We start from the raw sequence: 15817 nt of genomic DNA on the forward strand, positions 1-15817 counted from the left end.
TTATAAAAGTACTAGTCGTTGCTATGAAATCACACAACTGAGACTATTTTACAAACATCACGTATTCAATGATAATGATTGATGGAGTGCACCTTCTGTTTGGCGATTGATCTGATGGACTGCGCGCCGAGTCAACAACCCTACATTAGCAAATAATGACCCTACCAAATTAAGCATGATCAAAGTCCCATTGTGGTTTTAATAAACGTAATGAGCCAAGTAACTGAGACCCTTGATTGTAAGGAATAAAATTAAATGTAACTCCACACCACTATCAATAAGGAAAGGTACAGATAATTGTTTATTCATTGCTGTCTTTTATAAGACAAAATCTAGCCAATAACCTTTAGATCCAGCACGAAAATAGCAACATTAAATTCGTTGCATCAAAACATTTCTATTTGGATTGTATGCCAGACAGTAATTAAAAGTTTTTTTTTTCAAAATACACGACGATTAAATGAAGAAAATTACATCTTGTCCAGGACAAATTTACTTTCCTTCTCTGACACTTTCTCCCGTTTCCTTTCACTTGTCTGTCTCACTTTAAGCAGCACAAATATCCTCACAAAGTTTCGAGGGTTGCTGAAACAGCAAAGTTTTTGTTAGATAGACGAGGTTTGCGTTGCACGCGGGCACGAAGAAAGGTATCTGCTTACGCATGAGGGTGCATTTTCATACTCTGCATTGCAGAGTTACACAATGTCTTCTTCTTTGTAAGCACTCGAGAGTATCCAGCAACTTATGTTGTAGCAGGTACTCGAAGAGTGTTTAATACAATGATGCGAACTTTTTAAAGACGCTACAACGAGGAAAAAAACATCCCGTCAAACAGAAAGTATTTCATTAAATTGCACGGATCAGCTCTTAAATTTGCAAAATAATCCATTAGATGTTGGTTATCGTTGCTTTCCAACTTGCTCAATTTATCAATCAAACAGACACAAGAATCTTCTTCCCTTAATGTTTCTCTCGAATCAGTTTATGAATGAAGTACGAGTTCTTCTATTTGGAGAAACTGTATTTTATTCATTTCCATTCAATCGAGAGAAGAGACAGGACGTGATACACTTTCTAATAATAATTAACGATTAATAAAGTAGGTCAACGCTTGGAATTCAGTTTTACGAAAATTTGATTTGTATTATCCAACAATGAGAAGCAAGAGAGTTTATAAAATCAATCCCTGATTTTCCGAAAACAGGAAACTCCTTCCACATTTTAACGACAAAAATAAAAGAAAATTGTTAATATTCATCCATATTTAAACGATGTTTAGCAAGAAAATCCACAAACAAACTTTTTTTCTCTGATTTTCCACATAAAAGACAAAGATTATGTTTCTCATTCTATTTTTTCACCCAGAGATAGTATGTGCGAACATTGCCACAACAAATAACTCAAAATATTTCAAAATCCTCGTGTCCACTGTATTGACTAGCACTGCAAAGAAGACACATACAATTTTGTGCACGTGTTGATGGATATAAATCAGTAAATGCTTCCGCAGTAATCAAAAGTTACTCGATCAACAAAAACACCTACGTAGGCGAATAGCAATGACTCGATAACTTCATAAATTAGAAGGTTGCATGGAATTATCTCGAAATGTAAAACGTGTGAGTGTGGGTATCATACACAACAGAAAGTGGATCAAGTTGTTTGACCCTGGTAGACATTTCAAGCTCATTAATATAGTCCAACTCAATTACGAAGACTACGTAACGGTGTGGGTGTGTAGGTACCTATACTTCATAGATTCATAGATAAATGGGCAACGCATCCTTATTTATACATGTACTCCAGTTTGCAAGGCCCCCTCACCCATGCACTTTATGCTACACGTGTACACGTAAACTGCAACGACAGAGCTGTTGTATGTATCGAACGTGTCCGACGACATTCCACCCTCCAGGCTGGCCAACGTGTGTGCACAAGCTCTCAGGATTTGTTTGTCGTACTTCGGTACGTATATTGATGTAAACTTAGTCTGGTTACGCAGCTAAACGTGACCAGCTCGTACAATGAAGTACATACTTCCGAAAGATTGCAGGTGGCAATGATCATAAACGTTGTGCCAAATGTAAAATACTATACGTTTGTACCTACGATGTTTGTGATATGACCGACCTATAGAGATTCAAAATCTACTGGGGCTTTGAATTTCCTTAACGTTTACTAATTGGTGCTTAATTAGCAAAAGAAAAAGAAATCCTAATTGTGGCTCGAGTAATTAATGCCGGAGTGTTTAATCTTATCAGCTATAAAGCCAGTGTCAGAGCGATAGAGCCAAAATGGTGTATCTGTGAGTGTGCATAAATAGACATCCTATCCGTTTCAGAGTGCGGAGCGAGTTTCGCACGCACTATCGATGTATTATACTGTTACTGCGACATCGCTCGACACTTAAGCTTTTTTATAAATAGAGCATCGTCATCGCCGTCCCGTCGACGCGAGAACCCAATCGTCGGCTTGGCAGCGCCACAAAGAGGCGCCAATCTCTCGCGCGATCTGGAATGCTGGGCTCGTGCCCTTGCAACTGCTACTACTGGTGCTCGCCATACCGCATACATACCGATACCATGACTGGGCCATGCAAGCTTTGGGACAACCGCTGCTTGTATACCAAGAGGACTGGAAACTACTGATAAAAAATTAGGAATATTACTGTTCTTTTGGTTCATTTATGTACGTGTATACCGATGCATTCATTAAAAATTGGCACATTTTTTGTGGTATTGGTATTCAATATTTTGGTATGACGACTGTTATGTTGTTATAACCTTTGTTTGAAATTGGAAAAAATCTTTACGTACAGTTTAGTAATGACAAATAAGTTTTGAGTAGTACATTAGTTAGATTATCACTGCTGTCTCTAAAAACACGATTCCATTGCTTTTTTGTAACGGGAGTATGACACAACTTATGACGTGATTCGACGCTCAACTGTACCCATAAAAACCAAATACATTCAATACATGCGACATTTTGTGTATACATTTTCTCTTATATTGTGCACCACATTAATTGTTATTAAAACTAAGTACCGTAAAATCTCACGTGCAACGGTAATAATGTGCAACCATCAAATGTCAGCGTCGAATGAATTATTTAACCGTATCAGACGTCAGTTTCAAACGATTAAATATTGGATAAAACCAATACGAAATCAATGAGCCTTCAAAAAAATCGATTTAGGTCGCAGAACAATTAATTATTCCAATGCAGCTTGCAATTTTCAGTTAACTGCACTTTTTAAATAAATATGTCTTGAAGACGAACTCGATTAAATCAACTTCAATTAAGCATGGCATCAAAAAGAAGAGAATTGTACTGTCACGGGCATATAAATCGGTTATTACACGCTGGTACTAACCAAATCGCTTCAGCTTGAACTGTACTGCATGTCTACGTTGTTTTGCGGTCAAGTGGGCTAGTCTGAGAGATACACAGAGCTCAGAAAGATACAGAGGAAAATGGAGATACGGGTTGTGAAGATACTCTATGTTATTGGTTTCTGTCAAGTGGCGGCTGCTCGTCTAATGTCCTGTGCAACCTGTAATTAAACTCTGGGCTTGATTTTACCCGAATTGTGGTACACTATATATTATATACTCGTATTAACATGTACGATAGTTTGCATAATTTTTTTTCGAGACTAGTCATGCTTCTCGTGAATTATGCGTCGATTATGCGGAGCTTTAGATAAGCCTCTATACATGCTCCATTAAAAAAAGGAAATGAAGAAACTGTTCTTCTTCTATTTTGGACAAAATGAGATGTTTCTTGTTAACGGAAGTAATCGTGAAATGTTCGAGAACTATGGTTAACATAAACTCATTGTCAGTGTGATTGGATTCTCGTTTTGGAGATGGGAGACGATTCGCGTTTTTCCTCGTTTTTATTTGAAGGGTGGTTCCGTGGTCATTAGGGATGTTTTTATTTATCCATCGAACGACTTTTTAACGATGGAATTGCATATTAATGTGATGCCGATACAACGAGGTATCGTTTAATTGGAAGGAATATTTAATTATGCTTTCGCGTGATAAATGAGATCTTCGATGAATATCCAATTGCATACTATTGCGGACAATCTCGGATTTTTCGTAATTCTCGTATTTTTCAAGTACAGTACCAGCAAACTGTTTTCATTTCGAGTAAAAAAGTAGAAATAATGCAAGTCTAACTTCTTAGTGATGGGAGAACTAATACGTACAAAATATAATTGTGGATTCATGACTGAGAAACGAGTCACTAGTTTTCGTGTCGATTGCATTGAGTTGATACTTGGGACGCATGAAAAAAAATATATATAATTAAATTATACTATGGGTCCACATGGACAACGATTCTCTAAGGCCCAATAATTTACTAAATCTTAAATCGAAGAAAGCAACTGTTAGTTAAAACACGCAAGGGATGCAAGTCAACGTCACCAGTGAAGTGGAAAATAATCATGGCAAAAAAAAGGAACGACAACGACAACGGTGACGAGAGAGGGAAGAAGCTCGTGAAGTGCAGCCAAGTGTCGTTTGCGAGGCTTGAAAGGGGAGGGGTGGCGTTCATGTGGATGCTCCCACCCTTACGTATATACATGTCAGAACTCTCCCTTTCCAAAAGCAACGAGGGGGTGTTAATCCTTGGCACCTGTTCTGCGGTTCGCCTTGCTACTCTTTACCCACACTTCTGCCAATCTCGTAGCTCGGAGCTTGGGCTGAATTAACGTGGTTATACAGTCAACGTAGGTGCAAGATGTATTGTTGTAACGGAAAGACAAGTCTTTACAGTTACTGTGCCATTTAGATGGCAAGTTTTGTAGATAGATATGGTTATTCATATTTTACTGTTTCTATCAATTTGATGTTGTATTTATGTTCAATAATAAAGATAACCAATTACGAGGAAAATGGTAATTAATATCGAGTAATTTAACCAAATTTCGTTATGGTTTTACTTAAAAAAAAGACATTAATAAAAAATTCAGATGAAAATTTTCTTCAACGACGCAATGCCCCTCTAACAGTCATTGTGTTATAATGTGCATCTGATGCAACAATAATACCAATACCTTGTGTACTATGCTCCATTTAAATCGCAAAAATACTTCACAATAGTGAGGGTAGACGCAATGGTACGTCGACTCACGCGTTTTAGATACGCACGACCGAAGCCTCTAGATATTCCGAGACAATTTCAAAAGCTCACTTGGCTTGCAACGCCAATCCTCTGCTCTAATTGCATCTTTCGTTCAGCGGTGGCAGCTGGTTCTTTCTCTTTCTCTTATTGTGTCCACCACGGCATAGTGCCCCGTTTAAGCGCCAAGCAATTCCTCTACTCCATCTCTTCTGTCCTTTGTTTTTTTTCAATCTTCACGCTTCACGCGCACGCGTAAGAGTTTAGCGACCACCACTAGAGAGACAGAGTTGAGTTTCTTCGGGTGGAAACATATGCTGGACATCGTTTTGACTAGCACTTTGGGTAAGAGTACATGTCCCTCTTTGTGGTTTCGAGCTACGGGGTGGAATTTTATGCTCATACAATAGATTCAGATGAAATGGTGTTATTTTTTATAGACAACTCGTAAACGATAAAAGCAACGAAGCAATTGTTACAATTTTGATATAAAATGTTAGGTAAGAAATAAAATATTCATGTCATTGTGTGGTTTATAAATAGATGAGAGACAGGCCACCCACAACTGCTCGGCAAAACGGTCTTGGCTGTGAAAGGCAGTGCAAAGTCCCCACGTAACGCGTCCCAAAAATACATAAGCCCACGAGAAAACAAAGAGGAAAATGTCATATATTACGTATACGCATGAAGCTGGTTTGTACACAAGTTGTAGAGGACCAGTCGCACGCGCCTATATGTGCAACGCACAAAGCTTCGTAAAGTCCAGTCGGTAAAGAATGTCCAGCCATAAACCACATCTTTATTTTTGCTCATCTCGCAGCTGTTGCATATGTGTACCCTACTCTATGCGAGAGCCCAAGCTTCACCTTCGCTTGTACACACAATAGAAACACAAGTCCAAAGAATAGGGATCTAAATTAAGTCAGTTTGGAAAATAAGAGAGCCACAACACCGAAAAAAAGGGGGGCTAAACAATTTCAAAGTACCTCCTAGTGTGGTGCACGTTATTGCGCGGGAATACTCTCACTTAATTACCAAGCAAACGTCTAACCCCTAATCTGCACACTCTATGGCATTCTCTGCTCATTACTCTGCATACTCTGTGTCCACCCTACCTGGAGCTTCTTTTTCTGCATTTCTTTTTTGTTTTTCTTGCTTTCCGGTCGTACCTCTGACGCCACCCTTTGTCCTTTTCTTTTATTTGCACTATGCATACCAGTTGTTTATACATCAACCCTTGCATAGTCACGGTTTTACGACACGCTCAATGAATCGTCCCTTTTTTCTCTCATAGTTGTTTTTACTTGGCTTATTTTTTCTCGGCCTTGCTGCTGTATGATCTTTTCACCATGTGATTTATACGTATTTTCGTTGGGTAGCTTGTTTCCTCTATTTCAATTCGTACGATACCCCATTTGCCATTGGTAAATGCAGTAAGAGAGCTGACCGAATTGGAGTAGTTGTGTTTCTTTTGTATAATTTATATGGTTCTTATCATAGAAAGATACAATACCGTCTTTGAATTTGACATAACGAATAGATAGCTTGTACTTTGGACTTAGAACATGATACATGAAAACGAGACGAGCTGAGATTACTAATTTTCCTTTCGAATTTTCACATTCACTTCTGATAGTTTTGTTCATAACTACTATGTGCATACACAATTTTAAAATATTTTATTCCCATTTGTGCGGGCATTTCTTAGCCAAGTTCATATTATTTAGCAGCAAAGAAATTCAAGGCCAAACTATTCTGTTTAGAGTCATGCTTAAACTTTTCAAGCAAATCAAATATAATTTCTGGTACTTTCTCGTTTGCATAATGATGATAACGTTACGTGGTAATGATTACATCAGAGAAGCCCAAAGCCGAAAATATCTTTTGACCTATGAACCCTTCTCACGAGGTGGTTCTCTCAACTTTGATATCGAAAAAAAAAAGTTACAATGTATTCACCAAAGCTGTAATAATCTTATCTTAAGTATACAATTCAATAAAGCAGAAAATTGGTCAATTAAACATGTTTTGATAGGATAAGATTCATGGTAAATTACCTAACTAAAAAAAATTGTAAGTCAGCTCTCTTACGATACATATCTTATCGAAAAGTAAATTATCTCGCAGAACCAGATATTTACAATTACCTCAATTTTTTCACGTTTGGCTATATTGTCTGTGGAAAAAAAAATCTATCGACCTGGTCAAGAGCAGTGGATCGAGAAGAGATTGGGAAGTCTCTAACCATACGACGTAAGTCTTTAATCAAAGTTTTAGCCGGCATGAAAGTAGAGGAGTTTTTGTTTGATCAGTTGCGCTCCCCTGGCCCCCCTGCCCTCTTGTTTCATCCAACTTTTGACGCCCGGCATGTTTGCTATTATTTGAACGCGTTTCCATGACTACGCGAACCTCCACGAAAGTTTTGTAGCGTGCGTCCTCATAAAATTTGCTTAAATGGTTACGCTCACCGGTCTAGAGGAAATTAACATGCATAATATTATCACCAAACATTTAAATTAAGTTCCTGCATGCATCCGTCGTAGTTTAAATTGCCTTAGCTTTTGCATAGGTTTTATCTCAGATGTATATTAACTACTCTGTTCTACGTTTCGATTCTTCTGTCTGATGTATGTTTGTTCATGCTTGTAAAAGTATTTTTCCACAGAATATGTTAGAAAAATCTAATAATTTATCGCAATACATAACATGGCTTACAATTAATTTGTTTGATTTTATATCACACCTATGGCTAACACATACGTGATGAAAAAGGGTAAAAAAATAGGAAGGAGAGTGTACTGGAGAATAAAGGATGAGGATGAACTGGCACGCAAGCAAAATTATTGCACGTGACTTTTGATAACAAAACCAAGTAAACAAGTAACTTTTCACCTAATAGTGATAAATTCAAAATTAATGATTTTTATTGTGGTATAAGATTAAGAAAATGGATACTATACAAACCTTATAGTAGAAGATGTTCAACTATATTGTTAGGTGGTAAGGAAAGGAATGAAGACAAGTACATATAAGCGTATAGGATATGGCTACTTGAGCGTAACAAAGGCAATCAGGATCAGGAAGAGGGTCATGTGGTGGGCCAAGTGGCCAGAAGATCTGCAGCTAGCACGTCTTATAAGTTACCCATAATCGCGTCAATACATCTCCACCCGCCCTTCCTATAGTTTCTACAAAAGTTAGCCAAGCTGTGAAAATCTGCGTGGAATTACTTTCAGCTACGCAAACGCATTTACCCTCATATCCTTTACGACAGGGAGGGACCCCACAAGATAAAAAACAACTTTTTCCAGACAATTACCGTTATTTTCTTCATTACACTACCAATGCATATACCATACAAGCTACAACAAAAAATATAGTGATTCAAGAATGACAATTAGTTTTGTATTGTGACTATAAAAAAATCATTTAATCAAATCCTTCTGGCAAATCTAATTTAATAGGGTAGCTAATTTCAATTAAAAAAGCACAGAAAACGTTGAACATGAAAATATTTTGAAGCTCCTCGAGCAGAAAGTATATTTCATCTCAAAGATTTTAAATGCTGAGTAATTACTTTGTGCAAAACTTGGTAAGAGGTCTTTAAGCGCTAATTAAATATAATCAAATGCGCTATAAAGCTTTTGATGGCAAGGAAACAAGAAGTACGAGTGGTATTACGATGAAAGGAAATTTTGTTAAAAAGAAAGATTGTACATTCCAAGTTTGTCCAAGATTTTCCCTATCGCTGATTGCATTAGTTCTATAAAAATAATAGTTCTATAAAAATAAAGACACTTCTCTGGAATGGAAAACGTACAAGAAATGTAGTCTACCGTTTTTTTTTAACGTATGTAGACTTTAGATTTTTTTCAAGTAGTGAGAATCACTTAATCACAAAAGTTCTAATGGACTATACGGCACATCATTCACCTCAATTCATCACAGGCTAATTTCCTCGCAGCAAACATGGAGTATCCAGCAATCGTCTATCCATTCATACTTTCCCGTTATTCCGTATTCCGAAATGGAGGCTTGCGATCGGCCTTTGGGGAGTCAGAGGCAGACTGACATCGGAAAGGTTCATTAACGGAATGACCGACCATGAGGGAGGAGGCTCCTCTCTCCCTCTCTCTTCGCTTTTCAGATTTATGCGCTCCTATTTACAAGGTGCTCCCGTAACGGCCCGAAAAACCTTTACCCAGCATTGAGACCATTCGATCGTCCGATACATCCCCTAATGGCCTCTCCATGGTGGACTGTGCACACGAACTTTTCTCTACTGAATCCGCTCGTTTGTTAACATTTTCTTTTTCATTATTTTTTTTTTCTTTTTTCAGTGTTAGCTGGATCGGATGACACGAGGGAGTTGAATGCCACCGGTTTTTATCTCTGATAAAAATGATCTCTTGGCTAATTTTTTTTTTTTACTTTTCGAAAATTACGTAACATTTAAATGAACGATTTTTCAAAACGTGAAGTTTTATTTTGCATCCAAATCAGAAATAATGTGTGTTTAAATTGAAAAAAAAAAAAAAGTTTTTAACTTTTGAGTATGAAATTTGGGGCACTGGTTTGCTCAAAAGTTGCGAGTTGAAAGGTATTAAAATAGAAACTGTATTAAAGCTCAGGAATTTCTATGAAGGTTCGGATTATCATTCCCACGTAAAAACTTTTCCTAGTCAATGTAGTTTAAGATATTACGTACATATAAATTTAAAGCAGTTAAATTCTACAAAATTTCCCAAAATCGATTTAAGATTTCTAAATTATGGTCAGCCTAACCCAAATTTGGTTCGAAAATGCGTGGTAAAGTTTATTTATGGTCCCAATCAAACCAAATTTGGCTTATTTTTCAATATATGGAACAATAATTTTGTTATTTGTTATCAAAAAAATGATTTGTGTGATGATTTAACTATTAAGCTACTTTAAACTACGTCTCTTAATCATCCCAACAGAGTTTTCCTTGTTCCCGCACCCTTGGGGGTATTTGAAACCCAAACCAGCGGTCCAATCGAACTCAGTGAAGAAATGGTCCGAAAAACATCGTGGTGATTTAGTCGAGCACAAAAGAAAATAAATAGACTCGTAACGCTGAAATGACTCACGAAAATATTAATTCACTATACGTAAGTCCGCAAGAAAGTGTGGACAAAGAGCACTGGAGCATTAGCGGAGGAAAGGGATTTTGGGCTCCCCCTTTCTCGCACACTGCTGAATTTATTTAGGGTGCAGCAGCGCACCTGCAACGAGGAAAAGTAGAACAAAACTTTCCAAAAGTTTATTTCCTCGCTCCTCTTTTCCCCACCTCGGCTCGCTCACATTGGCTGAATCCGAGTGAAAACGAGGAGAAAGAAATTAAGCAAGAGCCGTTTCAAAGAAGCTGCGTAGCGAGCACCAACTGATTTTTGCCCCCTAAATTTTATAAGTCAGGCCTCGTAATTGTATTGTCATAATGAGATATCGTACTCTGCATACGATAAATATTGAATTTTTTTGGCTTTGTTTATCAGCAATTGCGTTTATTCGTAACAATTGAGGACTAAAACAAAATACGAGCATCAGAAACGAATAGGCAAAGGCACAAGGTATGGAGGAGAAAAAAAAGGCCATTACGAGTAATTATATCCTACGTTCACGCTACCACGTGGATGGACGTGGACACATTTTTAATCCGAACTGATGATTTTTTGATGAATACGTATACAGCACAAAAGAAAGGTGTATCGGTTCTGCTCGTGGCATAGAAACAAAATGTTTTCAAGTGGTACAAGGAGCCTTACTCTGTTTGTCCATACGTTGGATTACACGCTCATCTGGTAGGACTGATCAATGGTGCAGAGATACCCTTTACGTCTACGAGGCTGTATGCAATCGAGCTAGCTCCAAGGGTTTAATCAATAAACAAGTGTGAAAAAAAATTGCATCTTATCTGAACATTATCACGCCGGTTTCTTACATTCGTAAGCACCTAAGTTTTTAGTTGGTATAACGTATAGATAACTTGGAAAAAGAAATGATTTTTGACTTTTTAGTGTAACGCGGAGTATCGCAAAAAAGCTCTGCGAATGTGTTAAGCACGCAGTGGATCCAGAGTAGAGTTATACGTTGCAAAAAAAAAGACAGGGCAACTATGACAACCAAGTTTGGTCTCCCAAGAAAAAGAAATGCTCCGAGACGCATTGAGCATTAAAAAGTAGTGCGTACTTGGAAAAAGAGGATGAGTGAAAAAAAGAAAGGCATCAAGCTAATCCGTAAGTATACCCATACGGGCGTCTGGCGTTGCGCCACTGAATTGTAATTTAGGGTACAGGAGAACGGTCTCACGCTGGACTCTTGGCAGGGAAAACAAAAAAATACTAAGAGAAAAAAAACAAAAGGAAGAGAGAGAGATTGATTCGTCTTCGGCCACGAAATTAATTTCAGGCCTTTATTTATAAACGACGAATGGCCATACAACTGCTGAGTGGCTTTAGAGGTTTTCTCTGCCCAACGGTCGTGTATCCCCTAAGTCTTAATCTGACGTTACGTCGGGCCGATCGCATCGATTTTCTCTGAAACGTGTTTCTCGGCTATTGGGACATATAATTGCGTGCCCACGTGCTGAGAGAGACTTTACTGAGACATAGAAACAGACGTGGATGGAACAGGATGGCCAATGACGACGATCGTCATTGTGCACTACCATCTACAGCGGGACGGTATCTGTCTACGTCAACGGGGGGTTAGTGTAGGAATGTACGCGAATGATGTTTGCACGCTTTGTGTTTTGGGTCGTTGAACAAAGCTATTTAAAAGTTGATCTAATATTGGTAGGCTTGTTTTGGTCTTTTGTTTCTAACACTCGATTGGTGAGTACCATTGTAACAGAAAAAATGTATCTTCTTGGGTCATACTTTCCTATAGTTGTGTCATGAATGGTTTATACATTGAATTTAAAAATAACTACATTACGATTTGAAAGCTTTGAAAAACAAATTAAACTTTAAATAATAAGCTATGAAAAATAAATGTTTCTGGGTTTCAATCTTATTGCAATCTTATTGTACATACGAACAAGCACAATTTATAACATGAAGCTCTTAAACTTTGAACGACGTTCTCAATTTCAAAAGCAAACTGTTCGATAATCATTCAGATACCTTTGTCGAATAAATAAAGTAACACACATTTATCATGATTACTGATGACACAACTGCTTGAGCTAACTACAGCCTTTGTCCAAAAATACAATAAACTGTACCTATACATTGCTTTGTGACTACGTTTCCTTATACTAACAATAGTAAAGCGTATCTCATCTAATTTTTATGATCTCTAACAGGTGTTGTACATGTAAATATGTAACAAGTGTGGAGAATGTGTACATGTATAAAGAAAAACAGTTTATCAATTTATCTTCCAAGAAAAACGTATACGTAAGAATGGATTTGACGTAAAACTTTTTGTTTTTAGACAAAGATACCATGACATTCGACAAATTGTACATTTAAAAAAAAAGTAGAATATCACCTAAAAGCTTACAATGCACCAATTTCATGGTATACGTGCTCGATTTGACAGTGGTCGGATAGTCTCTGCAATGAAGCATATGCTTCTTCAACGAGCCAACGGTATGCCAAAGTGCACTAACTTGCACGTGAAATAAGACCACGCGATAGCTCGCTAAGATTTAGATTCGACGTCTCCTCGCTCATCCAAAGTAAGGGAACAGGAAAAGAAGAAGAGCTGGGTAGAGATTGCATGTATATGGGGTGGCATAAATTTCGAGGATAGAAGGGAATAAATGTAAGGCAAGCCAAGGGAAAAGAGAGGCCAGCCAAAGAGGGATGGCTGTGCGTGCGTGCAACCCTGCATATTAAAATTCCGGATGCCTCGTGAAATAATGATCGAAGACCTGCTGCTACTGCTACTCTGGCTTTTCCTTTGATTCCATTCTTTCTCTCTTCCTTTTTTTTTTTTTTTTTTTTTTTTTTTTTTTTTTTTTTTTTTTTCAACCATTTTGTATTTGTGCTCTTATTCTGCTTGTGCGAGTGTAGCTGGTTCGAGACGATGATGGGTAGCGTGATTTTTATCGAGGAATTAAATTGCAAAGTCCGTTGGTCAGAAGAACGAAAAGTTTAAGTGGTTTATGATGAAAAGGTCTGAAGTGTGGGGATTTTCATCAATTTTTACATTGCAGAACTTAGTTTACTCGAAAAACTCAGAGATGCGTACGAAATTTGACATCACAGAGTATTACAATTGTTTTTGTTTATTTGTTACATGATTACCATGACACAGTAGGTAATATATGGCCCTTGTTTTCATACGTACAAGCACCTTCTTAAAAAAAAAAAAAAAAAAAAAAAAAGATACATAGATAGGAGTTCTCATTTTTTTTAAACCACCTTTTGGAAGAAAATGTATATTTGAATTTCCATTAAAAATTTAAATTTATATATTTTCAGGACCGTACAAATGTCCGCTTTGATATGTACGTAAATTTCGAAGGTAAAAAAAATATATGAAACTATTTAAAAACGATATGCACTCAAGTTTCTTGGAGGACACTAGTCGAGAAGTCGATAACTACAACTTGATTATTGTGGGGGGAAAAAAAAACTACGAACAATCAAAAATGTACGTAGTGATACATGGGTACAGCAAGAGAGAGCCAGCAAGATCCAAGACACAGAAACAATGAGACACTCGCAAAGGAACATGGACGTAGAAAGGGACTGAGTAAAGGTAAAGCGGATTCCAGACAGCCAGCTGTGGAGCAGGGCTAAAGTGTACATCCAACGAGCGGAAGCTCGAAAGGGAGCTATACGCTGCAAAAGGTGTGTATACATTTATGTGCAGCCTGCCACCATCAGCAAGTGCGAAGACGAGAGAGAGAAGCAGGACACTGCACAACAGCCACAAAGGGAGATTGTATAAGTTCACGTGGTGACCGGTATATTGTGAGCCCTCGAGGGTTTAATCACCGGGCATTATAGCTATGCTGGCTCTCAAAAGCACACAAGGAATGAGCTTGAGAGGAACTTGCAGAGAGAGAGAGAGAGAGAGAGAGAGACAAAGTGTAGAGGTGCACGGTAAGCTGCTGCTGCTGCTGTTACTGAGGATTAAAGAAGGAGATCAGATGGGGATGTGACGTAGGCAGAGAGATAGATAGAGATAGATAACGATAGAGATAGAGAGGAAGAGAGAGAGAGAGAGAGAGTCATTAACGATGAGAAAGCTGTTTGGCTGGTTGTTGGCTTGAACTTGTACCGTCGTCATACATAACAAAAGCTCGATGTAATAACATGCCGTAAAAAGAGTGAAAACTTGCTGGTGAGCGGGTCCCTTTTATTTCTCTCTTATTTTATTTTTTATTTTTTTTTTTTTAAGGGACAACAAGTGGCGACTTGACGGTTCTAGGATGCACAAGATTAGGAATAGCTCTTTTTTTTCCTTTTTCTTGTAGAAGAAAAAGAGTACCTTAGGCAGTTCAAAGAATACTGAAGTTTCGTGTCGTTCACTCCACAATTTCGTATTCCATCTTAATTTAAGCTGATCAAGAAATCACTCATAATTTATTGCATCATGATCAAACAAACAAAAGTTGTACCAACATGACTCATGATTTAAAAAAAAATGTCTCTAAAATACTGTCAGGTAAATGTTGTTTTAGTAATGGTTGGTCACGTATGGAAAAAGTAGTTGACAACTTAGTTTAATGTAGCTTGTTCGATCATTTGTTCAAGATTACATGTCAGTATCAATTACAAAATAACGATAAAAGAAGTAAAAATAGTTGAAAAAGAAAATTAAAAATGCTATTCAAGCTTTTTTTCTTCTCCTCTTTCTTCTTATTCTCTTTAATCACACCTTGACTCATCTGGTACTAATGTAAGTAATAACTAAAATAATTGCTTATCGTAAAGCAAATATTTTTGTTTTACGTTATGCAAGAATGTGTATTACACCTTCATATACATATGCGATCACACATTTGAGCACACAAGTAGCAAGTATCAGTCGTTTTCGTCATATCACTATCTCACCACGACGATGAGTTCCGCTATAGTGATCGAGAACAAATCAATGTGTGAAAATATACAGTACACGTTCTTGTATAACGTATAATTAAAATGTTTGCTTAATGAAGAATAATTATTCTCATTATTATTAACATTAGTTCAGCTTATGTCCTTTCTTGGCTCGATTATAAAAATCCATGTTTCACCGACTATGTTTAAGATATCCTTGGTAGTTCGCTTAATCTTTATTTTTATTGCAAGGACGTTTTCAGCCTGTAAAAGTTAAACTTTGATCACTTAAAAATAATTCTATACTGTGAACTGCATTTATACAGAATATGGTGGATGTCTAAGGTTTCATATTTTTTTACAGATCTCATTAAATATCTTACTCTCAAGGACACCACAAGATGCGTGTAACCATTTTTATCATCTTTCTCGTACCAACTTTAACTTTAGCAGCATACAAGATGAAGGAAGTTTATGAATGGAAATTCGTGGACTTCTTGTGGCCATCTAAATATGAGAGAATTGAAGCCATTCAAAATGGAACATACAATCGTAAGAGGATTATTCCAATGGATGTGGACAAAGATCGAGGTAGATAAATCATATTGAATACTTAAATTTATTGTATAAAAGTTTAAATAATAGGTATTGCAATTTAGCTT

General features: G+C 37.2%; 2 protein-coding genes across 2 annotated transcripts in view; one reads left to right on the forward strand and one right to left on the reverse strand.

Annotated features, from left to right (window-relative positions):
- Window positions 1-15817, reverse strand: part of LOC106638871 (uncharacterized) — a 238404-nt gene that overhangs the window by 133950 nt on the left and 88637 nt on the right. The gene's annotated exons all lie outside the window — the stretch shown is intronic.
- Window positions 1-15817, forward strand: part of LOC106638910 (royal jelly protein-like protein) — a 54949-nt gene that overhangs the window by 37526 nt on the left and 1606 nt on the right. The window contains exon 2 of the mRNA XM_014352295.2: window positions 15520-15746. Within this exon, the coding sequence (XP_014207781.2) occupies window positions 15557-15746 (190 nt within the window). The 5' untranslated portion in view covers window positions 15520-15556. The remainder of the gene's footprint in view (window positions 1-15519; window positions 15747-15817) is intronic.

This window comes from Copidosoma floridanum, unplaced genomic scaffold (assembly GCF_036245765.1).
Source record: "Copidosoma floridanum isolate Cflo_tuat_1 unplaced genomic scaffold, Cflo_Japanese_pri ptg000021l, whole genome shotgun sequence".
Lineage (NCBI taxonomy): Eukaryota > Metazoa > Arthropoda > Insecta > Hymenoptera > Encyrtidae > Copidosoma > Copidosoma floridanum.